The 14,957-nt window shown below is 40.0% G+C and overlaps 1 protein-coding gene across 11 annotated transcripts in view; it reads right to left on the reverse strand.

The window, feature by feature from the left end:
- HELZ (helicase with zinc finger) overlaps positions 1-14,957 on the reverse strand; it is a 145,672-nt gene that overhangs the window by 10,321 nt on the left and 120,394 nt on the right. For all 11 annotated transcript variants that reach the window (XM_027519252.1, XM_027519258.1, XM_027519251.1 and 8 more), the window contains 3 exons: positions 12,449-12,998; positions 11,818-12,058; positions 10,517-11,030 (listed from right to left, as the gene is read on the reverse strand). In XM_027519252.1, the coding sequence (XP_027375053.1) occupies positions 10,517-11,030; positions 11,818-12,058; positions 12,449-12,998 (1,305 nt within the window). The remainder of the gene's footprint in view (positions 1-10,516; positions 11,031-11,817; positions 12,059-12,448; positions 12,999-14,957) is intronic.

Here is a 14,957-nt window from a genome sequence, read left to right on the forward strand (position 1 = left end):
GCCTGGGGTGCTGCGATTCATGGGGCTGCAAAGAGTCGCACGACTGAGCGACTGAACTGAACTGACTGACACTTAGGACCCTTAGGCTGTTTAAATATATAAGTTATACTTTTCATCGTTTATTTTGTTTCTTCTTTTCTTATTTCCTGACCATTTTTTGTTTCCTGTTGTTTTTGCCCAGCTCTCATTTTTTTCCTAAAGAGACTACTCTTTCTACCTACATCTCCTGCCAATCCGAATATTCTGTTACTTTTAGATGGCAACTCTACCAATGACTGGCATGCAGATTTAATTTTAGAGTCCTCAGGTCTAATAATTGAAATAATAATAAATAAAATAATAAAAATAATAATAAATAAAAATAATAATTGAAATAATTTCACTGCTTACTCCTTAAAGTCTTATTTTCCTCTGTCAGAGATCCTTACACCTGGGTTCAGTATCAGCTTCACACATACTGTGTGTTCACAAACATTCTTCGTGTTTAAACTGTGAATTCATTATGTTGCTAAACATATGATCATTATTTTCTAAGTCTACTGCTAATGTTTCCTTCTAAAAATCAAAGTATAATGCTAAAGTTCCAAATACATTTAAGAAGAAAAAGCTAAATGACTAATTTCATGTATGAATTTCTATTTTTAAAGACTGCTGTCAGTTTAAGCAAAAATTCAGAGTCTGCTTACCGCTGTCTTAAAAGGTCCATCTCTAATATATAGGGTTAGCTGGCCATTCATTTCACGTGTATATGTATAAATAAAAACCGGGGGAGAGGTTAGCAACTTAATGAATCAGGGCTCTACTTACAATTATACTATCAAAGCTGATCACTAAGGAAGAGCTAAATGCTCTGGTGGAAATTCCAAGTCTCATTAACTACGGTGCCAGAAACCTTAATTAAAAGAGAACATCTCATTTAAATGATTAGCTTTGATAATTTGAGCATGAATAGAGGTCTGATTTATTAATCTGTCGATCACTGTCTCTGTTATACGCATTAGATGTTTGTGAGGCCACGCAGTGACGCGCTCTCTGAGAAGAGAGCACTACCTGGTTATGCAACATCAATCATGAGCTATCGTCATCCACCTTTAAAGTAAGGACAGGCAGAACACGTCAATCAGCCAAAAATATAGCCTTCTAGCTCCATTTGTACAGTAATACCGTGTTCCACAGAAGGAGACCTGGCTGGAGAGCTGGGGTGGGGGGATGGGAGGATGATCAGACAACAGTATTGAAATCGAGTACCGAAGGACAAGTACTTCCTGAAAATGTACTGAAAACTAAGCTCAAAACAGAGTTGATTCAAAGAAAAAATGAAAATAAATAGATAGGTCAAAAGTGTCTTTGTTCAAAAGCCTACATATAAGACAGAATTATTTCAAAGCAGATAACATCACACAGACTTACATGTCATCTCTAAGATGGTATAAGTAAATGCTGATTTATAGGAAGCCGATCAAAATTGGCGACTTATGAGAATTCTGTTTTCTTTAGCAGGCCACCTACAATACCACCACTGCAGCACAAACATGTACAGCTTCATAACCATTTGGAGACTTTTACAATGGCATTTTAAAAAGAATTTTCCATTTATTACTAATTGAGCACTTTTAAACAAACTATCTCATGGTAAGTGCATCTTAAATGATAAGAACTTGGCTCTGCACCAGTATCAGCAGTGCTGGCTCTATGTTAAACAAAAGTTTTTTTACATGATAAAACTATCTCCACCTAAGAAGAATGAGGATTTGTCTCTCAAGACAAAATGACTAGAAAGTATAATGGGGAAAAGAAGGTCCTATTCATAACAAACAGCAAGGAAAAACCAATCTAAGGATACATTCAACCAGAAATGAAAATATTACAGAATTTTACAGAGGAACATTCAGAACACAAAGAAAAAAGGAAGGGAGGGAGGGAAGAAGGAAAAAAGAATTAAAATATTGGAGACTGTACCAGTTCCTAAGTCAGAGGTTTAAAATATTTTTAAAGACAAAATTCCTCCAGTGTAAGCTACCCACTCAATGTCACTAAAATTAAAACCTCAGAAAGGTTTTAGCTTCTGTCTCAGGGGGAGGTGTTCATACAGGTATTCTAAGTTTCTAGTACAAAAACCAGAGAATAACCTCCTCTGTCCTGCACTTTTGGACAGTGACTGGAAGAAAAAAAGAAGTAATAAGGGAGACACTTCACACCATCCAATCAGAAGACCAGAAAGCCTCAAAAATTACAACAGTGTAATTCTGGTACAGAGACACATAGACAGATGAGGCAGAAAGCCGAAGTCCAGAGACACTGCAGAGTATACTGAAGAAGCGCGTCTCAGAGGTTAGACTCTAAAGTTATCGTGCAAAGCGGAAACCCACTCAGATCAAAATCACCCCCGAAAAAATCCGAGTCACGCCAAAGTACTAGAAACTGAATCCTTGGAAGCTCAGAAGTCAGAGTTAACTTCTATTGTTTCTCTTTGCATTTCAGTGCTGTTAGAAAGAATTTAGTATTTGACAAGAAAGCTACTATTCTATTCCGTGAAAATGCAATAATTTAATAAAGAGCATGAAAACAACTGGCTAAATATTTGGAGAAAACTTACACTGAAATTTGAAATCAAACTGGAGCCAATCAGGAGTGGTCTGTAACCTGGGCCAGGTAAGGAAGACCCTTTGCCCTTTGTTCTCCTTACTCCATCACAGTGGCAAAGAATTAGACGTGGGTGAGAGCGCAGACACCTCTGCCAGACTCAGAGCCCCAGCCTCATCCAGGCAGCTGAGGGCCCAGTGAAGCAGGTAAGGGAAACTGATGGAGTAAAGCTTTAAGCACCTAAAAATACTAAAAATTCTATGAGTTTTAAGTTGCAAAGAGTGTCACAGAATAGTATGAAGGTCACCTTTAGGGATCTTGACCTGGTGGGGAGAAAGGTCTGATGGGGTGACATAACTGAGCACAGCAACTAGGGAAAAAGTTGTTTCGCACCTTCAACAAGCAATCCCCCTCCACTAATCAGTCGTGTGCTCTCACCTGTGAGTGCTACGAAGCGCTACCTGTCACTGCAGGAAAACAAAAGTGGCCACCCCAAAACCGTCTCTCTGGCATGAGGATTCATTTAGGCTGACTGTCTGTAAGGCCTGAAAGACTCAGGAAGAACCTCCCTTCCCCTTCACCGTCTAAAAGAATGCAGCTAGAGGGCCTGAGAGAAATACAGTGCGAACCAGGGGTCCAGCCAGGGAGGAAGCCAGCAAAGTCTGTCTGTCAAGATTCCTCTCCAGTCCCCTTGCCTCTGCGCTGTGGGCAAGCACCACACCACACCTGTGCTTTTCCCTCTCCCTGTCAGCTGGCTGCCTCCCTCCACTTGGAACACCCAGCTACCCCACATCCTTTAGTCTTCAGTTGAAGACGGTACCTGAGGTAAGGGCTTCAAGCATTTTGGTGAGTTACTCAGTTTTCTTGGATCTCACCCATGTACAGACAGTTATTAAACCTGGTTTGATGTTTCTCCTATTCATCTGTTTCATCATGTCAATTTAATTCTTACGCCAGCCGGAAGAACCTAGAAGGGCAGAGGAAATTTCCTCCTTCCTGGCATTACAGTAGCTATCTTGGTATGACAAAATTAGGAATAATTGCTCTAGCTTCCACACTTTCCATGCTGAACAGGTACATCTTTTGTTAATACAAAATCAAAATTATTATAAAAAAGAAAAAACAAGCAAAACACAGTATGAAAACCCGTCTGCTCAAGCTAGCTGCTCACATCTGGGTATTTTCATCCTGCTTAAGCCTCATCTATCAAGGCTCCTAGCAATGAAGGAATTCACAATAAACATCAAAACCTGCAAATGTGGTAAACATATTTTTCTTTGTCAAGGTATTTTCTTCAGTGTTGCAAGTTAGTCATCATTCGTGAATTGCATGCATCAAAATAAAGATGACCAAATGTTTTTGCAAAAGTAATTTTACTCTGAGAACCCAATGACAATTGAAAGCACTTATTCATACCCTCACAGCTAAACAGTAATAACAAATGTTAAGAGCGTGAAGGTATAAAGAACTAAATTCCAAAAATAAGAAATGTTTAAATAGATCAATGATTTTAAGTATAGTATTCAGCATTATTTACCAAAGTATGAAACTTTATAAAACCGTATAAAAACTTTGGCATGCTACTTCCCCCACACATTATGAATTCATTTGACTAGTTAAAGTATCACAAGTGTTAGCAGTAAAAATGGTGGAATAAGGAACACCATAAAAGCAATGAAAAAAACTGACAAAAACTGTCACAATCAACTTTCTTGGAATTCAGAAAATTAAAGCCGGGGAACACTTACTCAAGAAAAACCAGGAAAACTTAGTAAGAACAGCAAGATTTGTGGTACTTTAACTTACCCTAGTCCCATTCCCCTAGTAGCCTTAAAAATAAGACCCTCCATTTTCCAGCACCAGTATCAGAGCAGAAGGGCCTCACTGCCACAGAGCTGTAATTATTTATTTTGGCCTTTCTGGTACAAAACAACACCTGACTTCTCTTATCGACCCCAGAACTCAGCCAGCGCCGAAGGGGCCGTGTTGCAAGTACTGACAAGGCCAATGAGTTCGTTGCTGCTGCCTGAAGCGATGGGCAGCGACTGGACTGGCAACAGACTAGCCAGAAAGCTCTGGAGGAAAGGCCAAGGTGTAAGACATTTCAGGGAAGAAAGACCTTGACTGGCTCTGACCTATTCCTTCCTGGGAATCCAGAAGACCGCAGACATGCTGTGCACCCACTCAGGACAGGCCTGAAGAGTTCTCCCCTCTGGCTGAGCTAGAGCCTGGAGAGGCAGGAAGTGAAAGTTAAAGCAGACATGTGAACTGCCCAGCTCAGTGTGCAAAGTGCACGCACGCGCACACACACACACCTCTGCAAAACTGGACAATGTCTTCGGTCCTGAGCCTTTAAGGAGATCTCTTGGCAATGACTAGTCAATTACTCAGCCCTTCGAAGAAAAACATCAAGAGGCCACACATAACAATTACAGACTTTAAAAAATTACTTCAAAATTTAAAATTAAAAAATTAGTTCAGAAATGTCAATAGACAAATGACAACAAAATAAAAAAGCAAAAAGATGAGAAAAAGACAGTCCATGCAAACAATAACCAAAAGTGAGCTGGAGTGGCTTTACAAATGTCAGAAAAAAACACACTTGAAGACAGAAATTGTTAGGAGAGACAAAGGACATCATATAATGATGAAAGGTTAATCTATCAAGATGATATAACAACTATAAATATATAAAACCTAAAGACAGAACTCCAAAATAACATGATGAAGTATAACCTGACAGAATTAAAAGGAGAAACAGACAATTCAACAACAACAGCTAGAGACTCCAACATTCTCCTTTCAATAACAGATACAAGACCTAAACAACAGATCCACGGGAAAGACAAACTGTGAACAACAATATAAACCAAAGAGACCCAACAAGTCCACAGAACCCTCCATCCGACAAGAGCAAGGCACACATTCTTCTCCAGTGCACCAGTGTTTCAGGCACATCAAACAAGTCTCAAAAATTTTTTAAATAATAGAATTATACAAAGTATGTTCTCCAACCACATGGTATGAAATCAGAAGAAATCAATAACAGCAGGAAATCTGGAAACAGAACCCAGCAATATCTGTTTTCTCTAATTTTGCCAAATATATACCTTAGACATTAAACTAGAAGTTCTGGCTAGGGCAATTAAGCAAGAAAAAGAAATAAAAGACATCTACGTTAGAAAGAAAGAACAAAATTATATATGTAGACGACATTATCTTCTATATAAAAAAATCCAAATTACCCACAAAAAAAATCTGTTAGAGCTAATGAAGAGCTCTGCAAGTCTGAAGATATACAATCAATACACAGTCAACTGTATTTCTAAACACTAGTAGTGAACAATCAAAAAAAACGGAAATTAAGAAAACATTTACAATAGCACAAAAATATACTTGGAATAAATTTAACAAAGGAAGTGTAAGAAATAATTGGAAAATTAAAAAACACCACTGAAAGAAATTTTCAAAGACATCTCATGTTCAGGTACCAGAAGACTTTATATTGTTAAGATGTCTATACTTCCCAAGTTAATCTACAAATTGAAAGCAATCCCTTTTAAAATCCCAGCTTGCTCTTTTTTGCAGAAACTGACAAACTACCCTAAGTTCAATATGGTAATTCAAAGAACCCAAAATACCCAAAACTATCTTGAAACAGAAGAACAAAGTACAAAGGCTCACACTTCCGAACAGGAAACTCAGGACAAAGCCAGAGATGGTATACAAGCCAGTGTGGTCAGCATAAGGACAGAGATCAATGAACAAAACTTAGGAGTCGAGCTGTAAACCCAAAGGTCTAGGATCAGTTGATGTTTGACAAGGTTGCTAAGATCATAAACTGGAAAAAGAACAGTCTTTTCAACAAATGGTGCAAAGAAAACTAAACAACCACACGTAAAATAATGAATTAAGACACCTACCTCACAAAATGCACAAAAATTATTTCAGAATGAATCAGAGAATTAAACGTAAGAACTAAAACTATAAAACTAGGAAAGGTAGATGTAAATCTCTGTGACCTTGGAGTAGACAAACATTTCTTAGACATGACACCAGAAGCATGATGACCAAAGGAAAAACAGATGAATTGGACCTTATCTAAATTAAAGCCTTTGCTGCATCAAAGGATACTCTCAAGAGGGTGAAAAGACAGTCCACAAAATGGGAGGAAATACTGCAAATTATGTGATACTGCTACTGCTGCTGCTAAGTCGCTTCAGTCGTGTCCAACTCTGTGCGACCCCATAAACAGCAGCCCACCAGGCTCCCCCGTCCCTGGGATTCTCCAGGCAAGAACACTGGAGTGGGTTGCCATTTCCTTCTCCAATGCATGAAAGTGAAAAGTTAAAGTGAAATTGCTCAGTCGTGTCCAACTTTTAGTGACCCCATGGACTGCAGCCTACCAGGGTCCTCTGTCCGTGGGATTTTCCAGGCAAGAGTACTGGAGTGGGGTGCCATTGCCTTCTCCGAATTATGTGATAAGAACCTAGTAATTAAGATATACATAAAAATTCGTATGGCTCCACAACACAAAGACAATTGTCTTTCAAAGCAAAGGATCTGAATAGACATTTCTACAAAGAAGATGTACAAAAATGGCCAATACACGTATTAGAAGATGTTCAGCATCATTAGTTGTTAGGGAAATGCAAACCAAAATGAAATACTATTTCACACCCACTAGAAGGCTATAATTTTTTTTAAAAAAGGACAAATTAGAATATAAAATGATGCAAGACACTGTGGAAAACAGTTTGGCTGCCCCTCAAAAACAGAGTTACCATATGACCCAAGAATTACAGGTACAAGAGAACTGAAAATATACTTTCGAACAAAATTTGTTCATGAATGCACACAGATACATTATTCATAATAGCAAAAGAAAAAAAAGAAACAACCCACATGTTCATCAAATGATGAACAGATAAACAAATAGCAGTATATCCATGCAACAGAATATCACTCAGCCATGAAGAATTAGGAGGTACCAGTACATGCTACAAAGTGGATGAGCTTCAGAAGCATGACGCTAAATGAAAGACAACACAGAAGACCACATGTATGACTCCATTTATACCAAAAGTCTCTACAGAGTCAGAAAACAGATTATGAGTTGTTGGGGACTGGAGGCAGAGAGGGTTGAGGAGTGATTGCTCCATGGCTACGGCGATTCTCTTCGGGCGACAAAAATGTTCTAAAATTAGACGGTGGTGGTTGCTGCATGATATTGTGCATATACGAAAACCCATTAAATTTTACTCTAAAATGGATACTTTCAAATGAATAAAATAGTGAATTGGAACAAATTACCTCCAAAACAGACAAATAAGATATATATAAATGTCCCTATGACACCTAACTTTTTAATCAGCATCTACAGCAGAAAACTTGCAAAATATGAATAAATTATTTCTAAAGCCTTTAGAAATCACTAAGGAACCACCAAAATGAAGTAAAAAAAATTTTTATATAAAAAGAATTTTCATATCTCAAAATTCTAAATGTTTACCCTGTGTTAAGACATCTGTGATTGACAATGATCACATGAACTTTACACATTCTTATTTCTAATAACTGAGCTTAAAAGGAATAGCTAGACAACATTTTTATAGTCCAAATAGTACCATTTTTGAAGTTTTATAATCTAGAATTACTATGATTTTTATATCAGTGAAGATCCATAAAGATGCTCTTTGGTAACATCAATATATTTTTTTAAAAATTCTGTTTACCTTAAAATGCTTAGTTTAGCATTGCCAATTCTATGCTAAACACTGCACATTCCGACGTCTGGGAATCAGATGTTAACTGCCCCAGGCTAAGAAAGCACCTCGATGGGCGACAAGAGAAAGCACTGCTGGCTAAGAAAGCCAGCACTGGTCATGGACTCTAATAAACAAACTTGTAATTAAGAAAAATAAAGTAAGTAAAAAGATGAGACACTAAATTCCATTTCCCCAGATTAAATAGGACAAAACTTCTTGAATGAATAGACTCAAGTGAGTCAGATGTTAAATATTCTAAAACAGTTACAACAAAATGCTCCGACAGGCTTCATGTTTTAACAATGACCCTTCTACAAGGTCTGAAATAGCACAGTAACAGGGGAAAAATGAAAACGAATTCCAAGAACATGCAGGTAAATCAATGAAATTAGAACACTCCCTCATCTCACATACAAAAATATACTTAAGATAGTTTAAAGACCTAAATATAAGACATGACAACAAAAAACTTCCAGAAGAGAACACAGTCAACATTTTTGGACATAACGCATAGCAGTATTTTCTTACATCAGTCTCTCAAGGCAAAAGAAATAAAAGCAAAAATAAACAAATGGGACCTAATCAAACTTAAAAGCTTTTGCACAGCAAAGGAAATCATCAACAAAATGAAAAGATAACCTAAGGAATGGAAAAAATATTTGTAAATGATCTCACCATCAAAGGGTTAATTTCCAAAGCACACAAATAACTCACACAACTCAGTGGCAAGAAAGCAAACAACCCAATCAAAAAATGGGCAGGAGACCTAAACAGACATTTCTCCAAAGAGATACAGATGGCCAAAAAGCACATGAAAAGATGCTCAACATCGCTAATTATTAGAGAAATACAAATTAAAACCACAATAAGGTACCACCTCACACTAGTCAGACTGGCTATCATTAAAAAGTCTACAAATAATAAATGCTAAAGAGGGTGTGGAGAAAGGGGCACCCTCCTGCACTGTTTGTGGAGTGCAAGGTGGAGCAGCAGCCACCGTGGAGAACAGTGTGGAGGCTCCTCAACAACTGAAACTGGAGCTACCACATGGTTTGGCCACTTCACGCCTGGGCACACATCTGGAAAAGACAAAAATTCTCATTTGAAAAGATACATGTGCCCCAGTGTTCATAGCAGCTCTGTTTAAAATAGCCAAACTCAGTGTCCAGTAACAGGTAAATGGATAAAGAAAATGTGTGTATGTATATATATGGGCCTTTCTTATGGCTCAGAAAAGAATCTGCCCACAATGAGGAAGACCCAGGTTCGATTCCTGGCTTGGGAAGATCCCCTAGAGAAGGAAATGGCAAAACACTCCAGCACTCTTACCTGGGAAATCCCATGGACAGAGGAGCCTGGTGGGCTACAGTCTGCGGGGTCATAAAGAGTCAGATACAACTGAGCAACTAACACTAACACACACACACACAGTGGGAGATATGTATGTCTGTGTGTGTGTGTGTGTGTGTGTATGTATGTGTGTGTGTGTGTGTGTGTGTGTGTATAAAATAGAATACCATTCAGCTACAAAAAAAAATGAATTTTGCCATTTGCAGCAACATGGACGGACCTGGAGATTATCATTCTAAGTGAAGTCAGACAAAGTATTATATGATACCATTTATATGTAGAATCTGTAAAATAACAGAAATGAACCTATATACAAAACAGAAACAGGCACACAGTCGTAGAAAACTTATGGCTATTAACTTACGGCTATCAAAAGGCGGGGAAGGGGGATAAACTGGGAGTACGGGATTAACTAATACAAACTGCTGTAAATTAAACAGATAAGCAACACAGATTTGCTGTGTAACACAGGGAATAGTATTCAGTATCTCATAATAACCCACAATGGAAAACAGATTAATAAATATACACACATGTATATATATAACTAAACCGCTTTGCTATACCCCTGAAACTAACACAATACTCTAAAGTGGCTATGCTTCAATAAAAAACAAATAAATCTTTAAAATGTAGCTGAAAAATAAGTTGCAAGAAAAGATTGTATTTACGTAAGATAATCTTTTAAGTTGCAAGAATTTAAGACTATTAAATTCAGTAAGATCTGTCCACTATCATTATCAAACCAATAAATAGTGATTTTTTCTCACAATCAACTCCTGCTGAAAGGAGAAATGGAGAAGAAAGAAACGCACCTCTTCTAAGCTGGGGAGCGAAGAGGACGACACTGTCCGAGAGGACAGCGGCTGGAGCGGCTCCTGGCCAACAGCGGGCTGGTGGGTCTGCATTTGCACGAAAGGGTTCTGCGGGGGCCTGTGAGGCAATGGAGGTAGGCCGTAGGGGAAACTCGGCCCCATCAGGTGATTCTGCTGTAAGTTAGCAAAAGTCCAAGCTCCATCAGGCGCCAGGTATTTCAGAGGAGGGGTGAGGTGCTCAGATGGCAACGAGAAAGGAGAGCTAAACATTGGGGGCGGCAGGCGCTGTGGGAACGCCGGGCTGTTGGCCACTTCAAGGTCTCTGCTGCTGTCAGTGAAGTTTGGAAAGTGGGTGCTGTGGTCTGCGCCGGACGGGGGCGAGGGGGCTGCTGGTGGGCTCCTAGTCTGAATTTGTCTATATTGCAAAAGCCTTGATTGAGGTGGTGGCATTTCAGCTAGTTCCCGTGTTTCACTTTGCTCACGATTAGACAGTTCTCTGAGTAAGTCTTGAAACCTATGTAAGGATGATGAAATATGAGGAGAGCTTAGTCAACTACATGTGTAATTTTTACAAACAAAAGCACAGTAACTAGAACTAGCATTAATTCATCTCAAAAGTAAGCATCAATGCTCACAGATGTTGAGCTGAAGACACTAAATATACCCAAGTATCTGATTTCTTTCTTCCCCTTGGCTTTAAAAGCAACTGTCCTTGTCTTTCCATGAGTTTGGTAGCTGGCAGTTACAGAAGGTCACCGTAACAGTGGATCTTACTCAGAAGGGATTAGGAAACGCTTCACTGCAGTCAAATGACACACCATAAAAACAAATTTAGAATGAGCACTGAATACTCAAACATCTGACTTAAAAGAGGGTAGAATTTTGTGCAAAAAATATATTGATAGTAAATTTATAATTTTTAATTTTTAACCTCTAATTTAATTCTGTTCTCTTTACATTCTTTGCATTATGACTGAATACGGAAAAAACACCCACAGTGATGGTACATGTCTCTTTCACAAGAGACTGCAAAGCCAGAGGCCACATAAATGCACGGTCCACAGCAGACCTTCCACGCCTAGGTTTTCACAAAAGTTACTTCTAAAAAGGTGTTCTGTATTTTAGAGTCAATCAACAGAACTGTGTAGCAGCTGCCTAGAAGGCTGGCATCCAATTTCTTTGGGACAGTATTCCAGTATGAGGCTAAACGGACAACATTCAAGAGAGAAAACAGTAAGCAGGCCACATTTCAGGGGCCCTTTTCAGTCTGCTGAAATGAGTGTGAGTCAGTTGTTTCTGACCGTGAGTCAGTTGTTTCTGCTTCATCTTCGGCACTGCTGGGGAGTTTCCAGTCTGCTCTCACTGGGGGCTGATGCAATCCAACGGGCGGCTGGGGAAGGTGCTGGAGGTGCGGGTGAGGGTGGTGATGGTGCGGGTACGGGAGGCTGCCCTGACTGAGATAGGCGTGGTGCTCGCTCCACTGCTGTAGCCGCACATGCTGCTGCCTCAGGGTTTCCAGAGCCACACTCCCGTGCATACGATCTGTAAACATATTTGTAACAAGTTTAAGTTTTCAGCATTTAGGGTTTCCAGTTAATTTCTTCAAGAATTTTTACAATCAGATATTCTCCACAGAGACATGGCTACCATGTGAGTTTGGAGAAAACAGGACTTCTAATTTTGCAGTAACTAAATCACGGTAATGATGGGGATTCCTCCTCACCCACAGCATGACGTAACCTGACACCAACTGTACGCTTAGTTCTGTGTAGCATTTGGAACTAGATTCTGATTATTACACTAAGTGATTTTTTGGCCAGCGTTATGTGAAGAAGTTACTCAATCCTGAGTCAAATGAATACTGTACAGCACATGTCTCTGAAGTAAACACTCTCAGACGCTGTCCCGTCCTGCAGTGACACGAGAACTCACCCAAAGCCTCCCCCATCGGCAGGCCCGGGGGGCTCTCGTCCGGGAAGCTGTTCAGAGGTGAAGGCAGGATGGGGCCGGGCTGTGCGAGGGCCCGCAGGGGACTGTGGCCCTCCTGCAGCACGGGTGGGGGCTGCTGCTCGGGAACCACAGCCTCTGCAGGCGGGGACTGTGGTCGGTGGGGAACCGCGTTATTGAAAAACGCGCTGCCGGGGCCAGCCGGGTAGGCAGGGGAGAGCTGAGGCGGCGGCGGGCCCAGCTGAGGGGCCACCTGACTGGGCTGGGCTGGCACGGGGCTCGGCTGTTCAGGCAAGTTACTCTGCTGCTGATTCAGCAAGGCGTGCTGCTGCGGAATTGGGAAGGGTGGTCTCGGGAGCTGGGGGAGGGGATGAAAATGACGACCGGGGATGGCATACTGGGCATGGGGGGCAGGGAGAGGAAGGTTTATGTGTCTTGGGGTGAGATTATCTTTGCGATGAAATTTGGGATGGGGATAAACAATGCCAGAACGTGATTCAGGACTTCTGTTCTGTGGGTTTGATTCCAAATCAATCTAAAAAAAATAGAGAAATATTTTTTAGCTGCAGAAGATCTAAGTCCTGTGGCTGCCCACCCCTCCTCCCCTCAGCACTTCTAAAGGACATGATCCATTCTTATCAGCAGGAGCAGGAGCACTGCGTGCCTAGTAAATCACTTTCTGACAATCAAATAAGAGAATATGCTTTACATCAGGAAAGATGAAACTGAAAAAACGCATATTAAATCTGAGTCATAAAGAGAGATACTATTATTTTATTAGCATATTGACTTTAAAAACATCATTTTTTTTTTACACTTCCTTCCTTGGAAAGACAACCAATTATTTACTACTGATATAAATAATTGAAATGTGTTCTTTCTTTCTGATTTTATTGCTTTTATACATCTCTTCCCTCAAACATATCTACATTAAAATAAAAAACTTGTCTCAACTTAACTTTGAAGTGAACAAAAAAATAAGTACTATATCATCTTTGAATAATCACTTCAGCTGTCAATTTTTGCCATCATTCCTTCAACAAACACTTATTGAGGGCGTACCAAGGACACTGTGCCTGGTGTGGGAGATTAAAGGCACAATAAGTCTGTATCTGTACCATCGAGAGTGCAGAGCGAGGGCTGGCAGACCATGGCCCCCAGGCCATTTCCAGTCCACTATATTTTTGTACAAAAAGTTTTACTGGAACACAGCCACACTCATTCGTTTACATGTTGTCTGTGTCTGTTTTCTCACAATGATGGCAGAGGTGAGTAGCTGCAACAGAAGCCATATGGCCCACAAAGTCTGAAAATTTACTATTTGGCCTCTTACAGAAAGTTTGCTAAAATCTGGCTCAGAGTCCAGTAAAGGACATCAACATGTAAACTTAAAATCAGAGGTGTTGTAAGATGATGTGACATGAGATCCCACAGCCTGAGAAAATCAAAGGTGACTTCACAGAGATGATGACACTTGAGCTGAATCTTTACAAGAGGTTGGAGTTTTGCAGTGAGGGAAAGACATACTAGATAAAGGTAACAGCTTACACACTGAGAGAGGAGAGAAGAGAAAAAGTATGGTGGATCTGAGGGGATGAGAAGTTTTGTGTACACAGAGCTACAACTAGGCTTGCATGCTAATTTCCTCCTCCTTGACATCAAATGAAACTACAACAGCCTAATTACACAAGACCCTGAATGATTCAATACTGAATATAAACATTTTTCTTTTAATCTCAAAAACTGTGGTAAGCTACTGAAAGTTTTTAAGCTACTGAGAGCTGTCTTCCTTCTGAAACACAAGAAGGGAAGTGACTGGAAGAGGAGACATTAGTTTTCATGGAAACTCCCTCTGAGGCTGGTGATGAAGAAGTAAGGGTGTCTGAGGACAAAAAGTGTCAAGTCCAAAGTTCTCAGCTAGCAGGGTGAAATCCTGAGGGTTTAATCTCTAAGGCGAGGTCATCTTCTGATCATGAGAATAATGGCAGAAGGTACCCAGTCACCAAAAGAGCTGCTGAGTAAACTGGGCAAAGGGAGCCTGGCACACGTAAGAGACACATGAAGGTGCCCCACGGGCGCCCCGATTAGGAGACACGAATCTCCAGTAGCACTGATTCAACCATGATTTGACTTTTCCCTAACTGGTTCATGAGTACAGACGCAGATGAACAAACAGGTTAAGAGTTAAGGATGGACACAGCAGGCGTGATGAGAGGGGACTTGAGAATGTTAAGTCTTCCTTCACTGTAACAGCTCTTCCCAATCTGAGATAATTTTTAATGACACAACTATAGCTATGTCTTCACTTACTACTTTATCATAAGAAGTCTCTAAATTTGAGTCTATCACTGAATAACATAATTTGAGAAAAGTACTCTGATAAAGAAAATAATGTAGCGACGAAACAGCAGAGGGAGAGAGTGCAATATGCCCTCATCAAACAACAAAACCTAAAAGGGGACATAATTTTCTATAACACACCAGGATTCTAAGA

This window comes from Bos indicus x Bos taurus, chromosome 19 (genome assembly GCF_003369695.1).
Source record: "Bos indicus x Bos taurus breed Angus x Brahman F1 hybrid chromosome 19, Bos_hybrid_MaternalHap_v2.0, whole genome shotgun sequence".
Taxonomy (NCBI): Eukaryota; Metazoa; Chordata; class Mammalia; order Artiodactyla; family Bovidae; genus Bos; species Bos indicus x Bos taurus.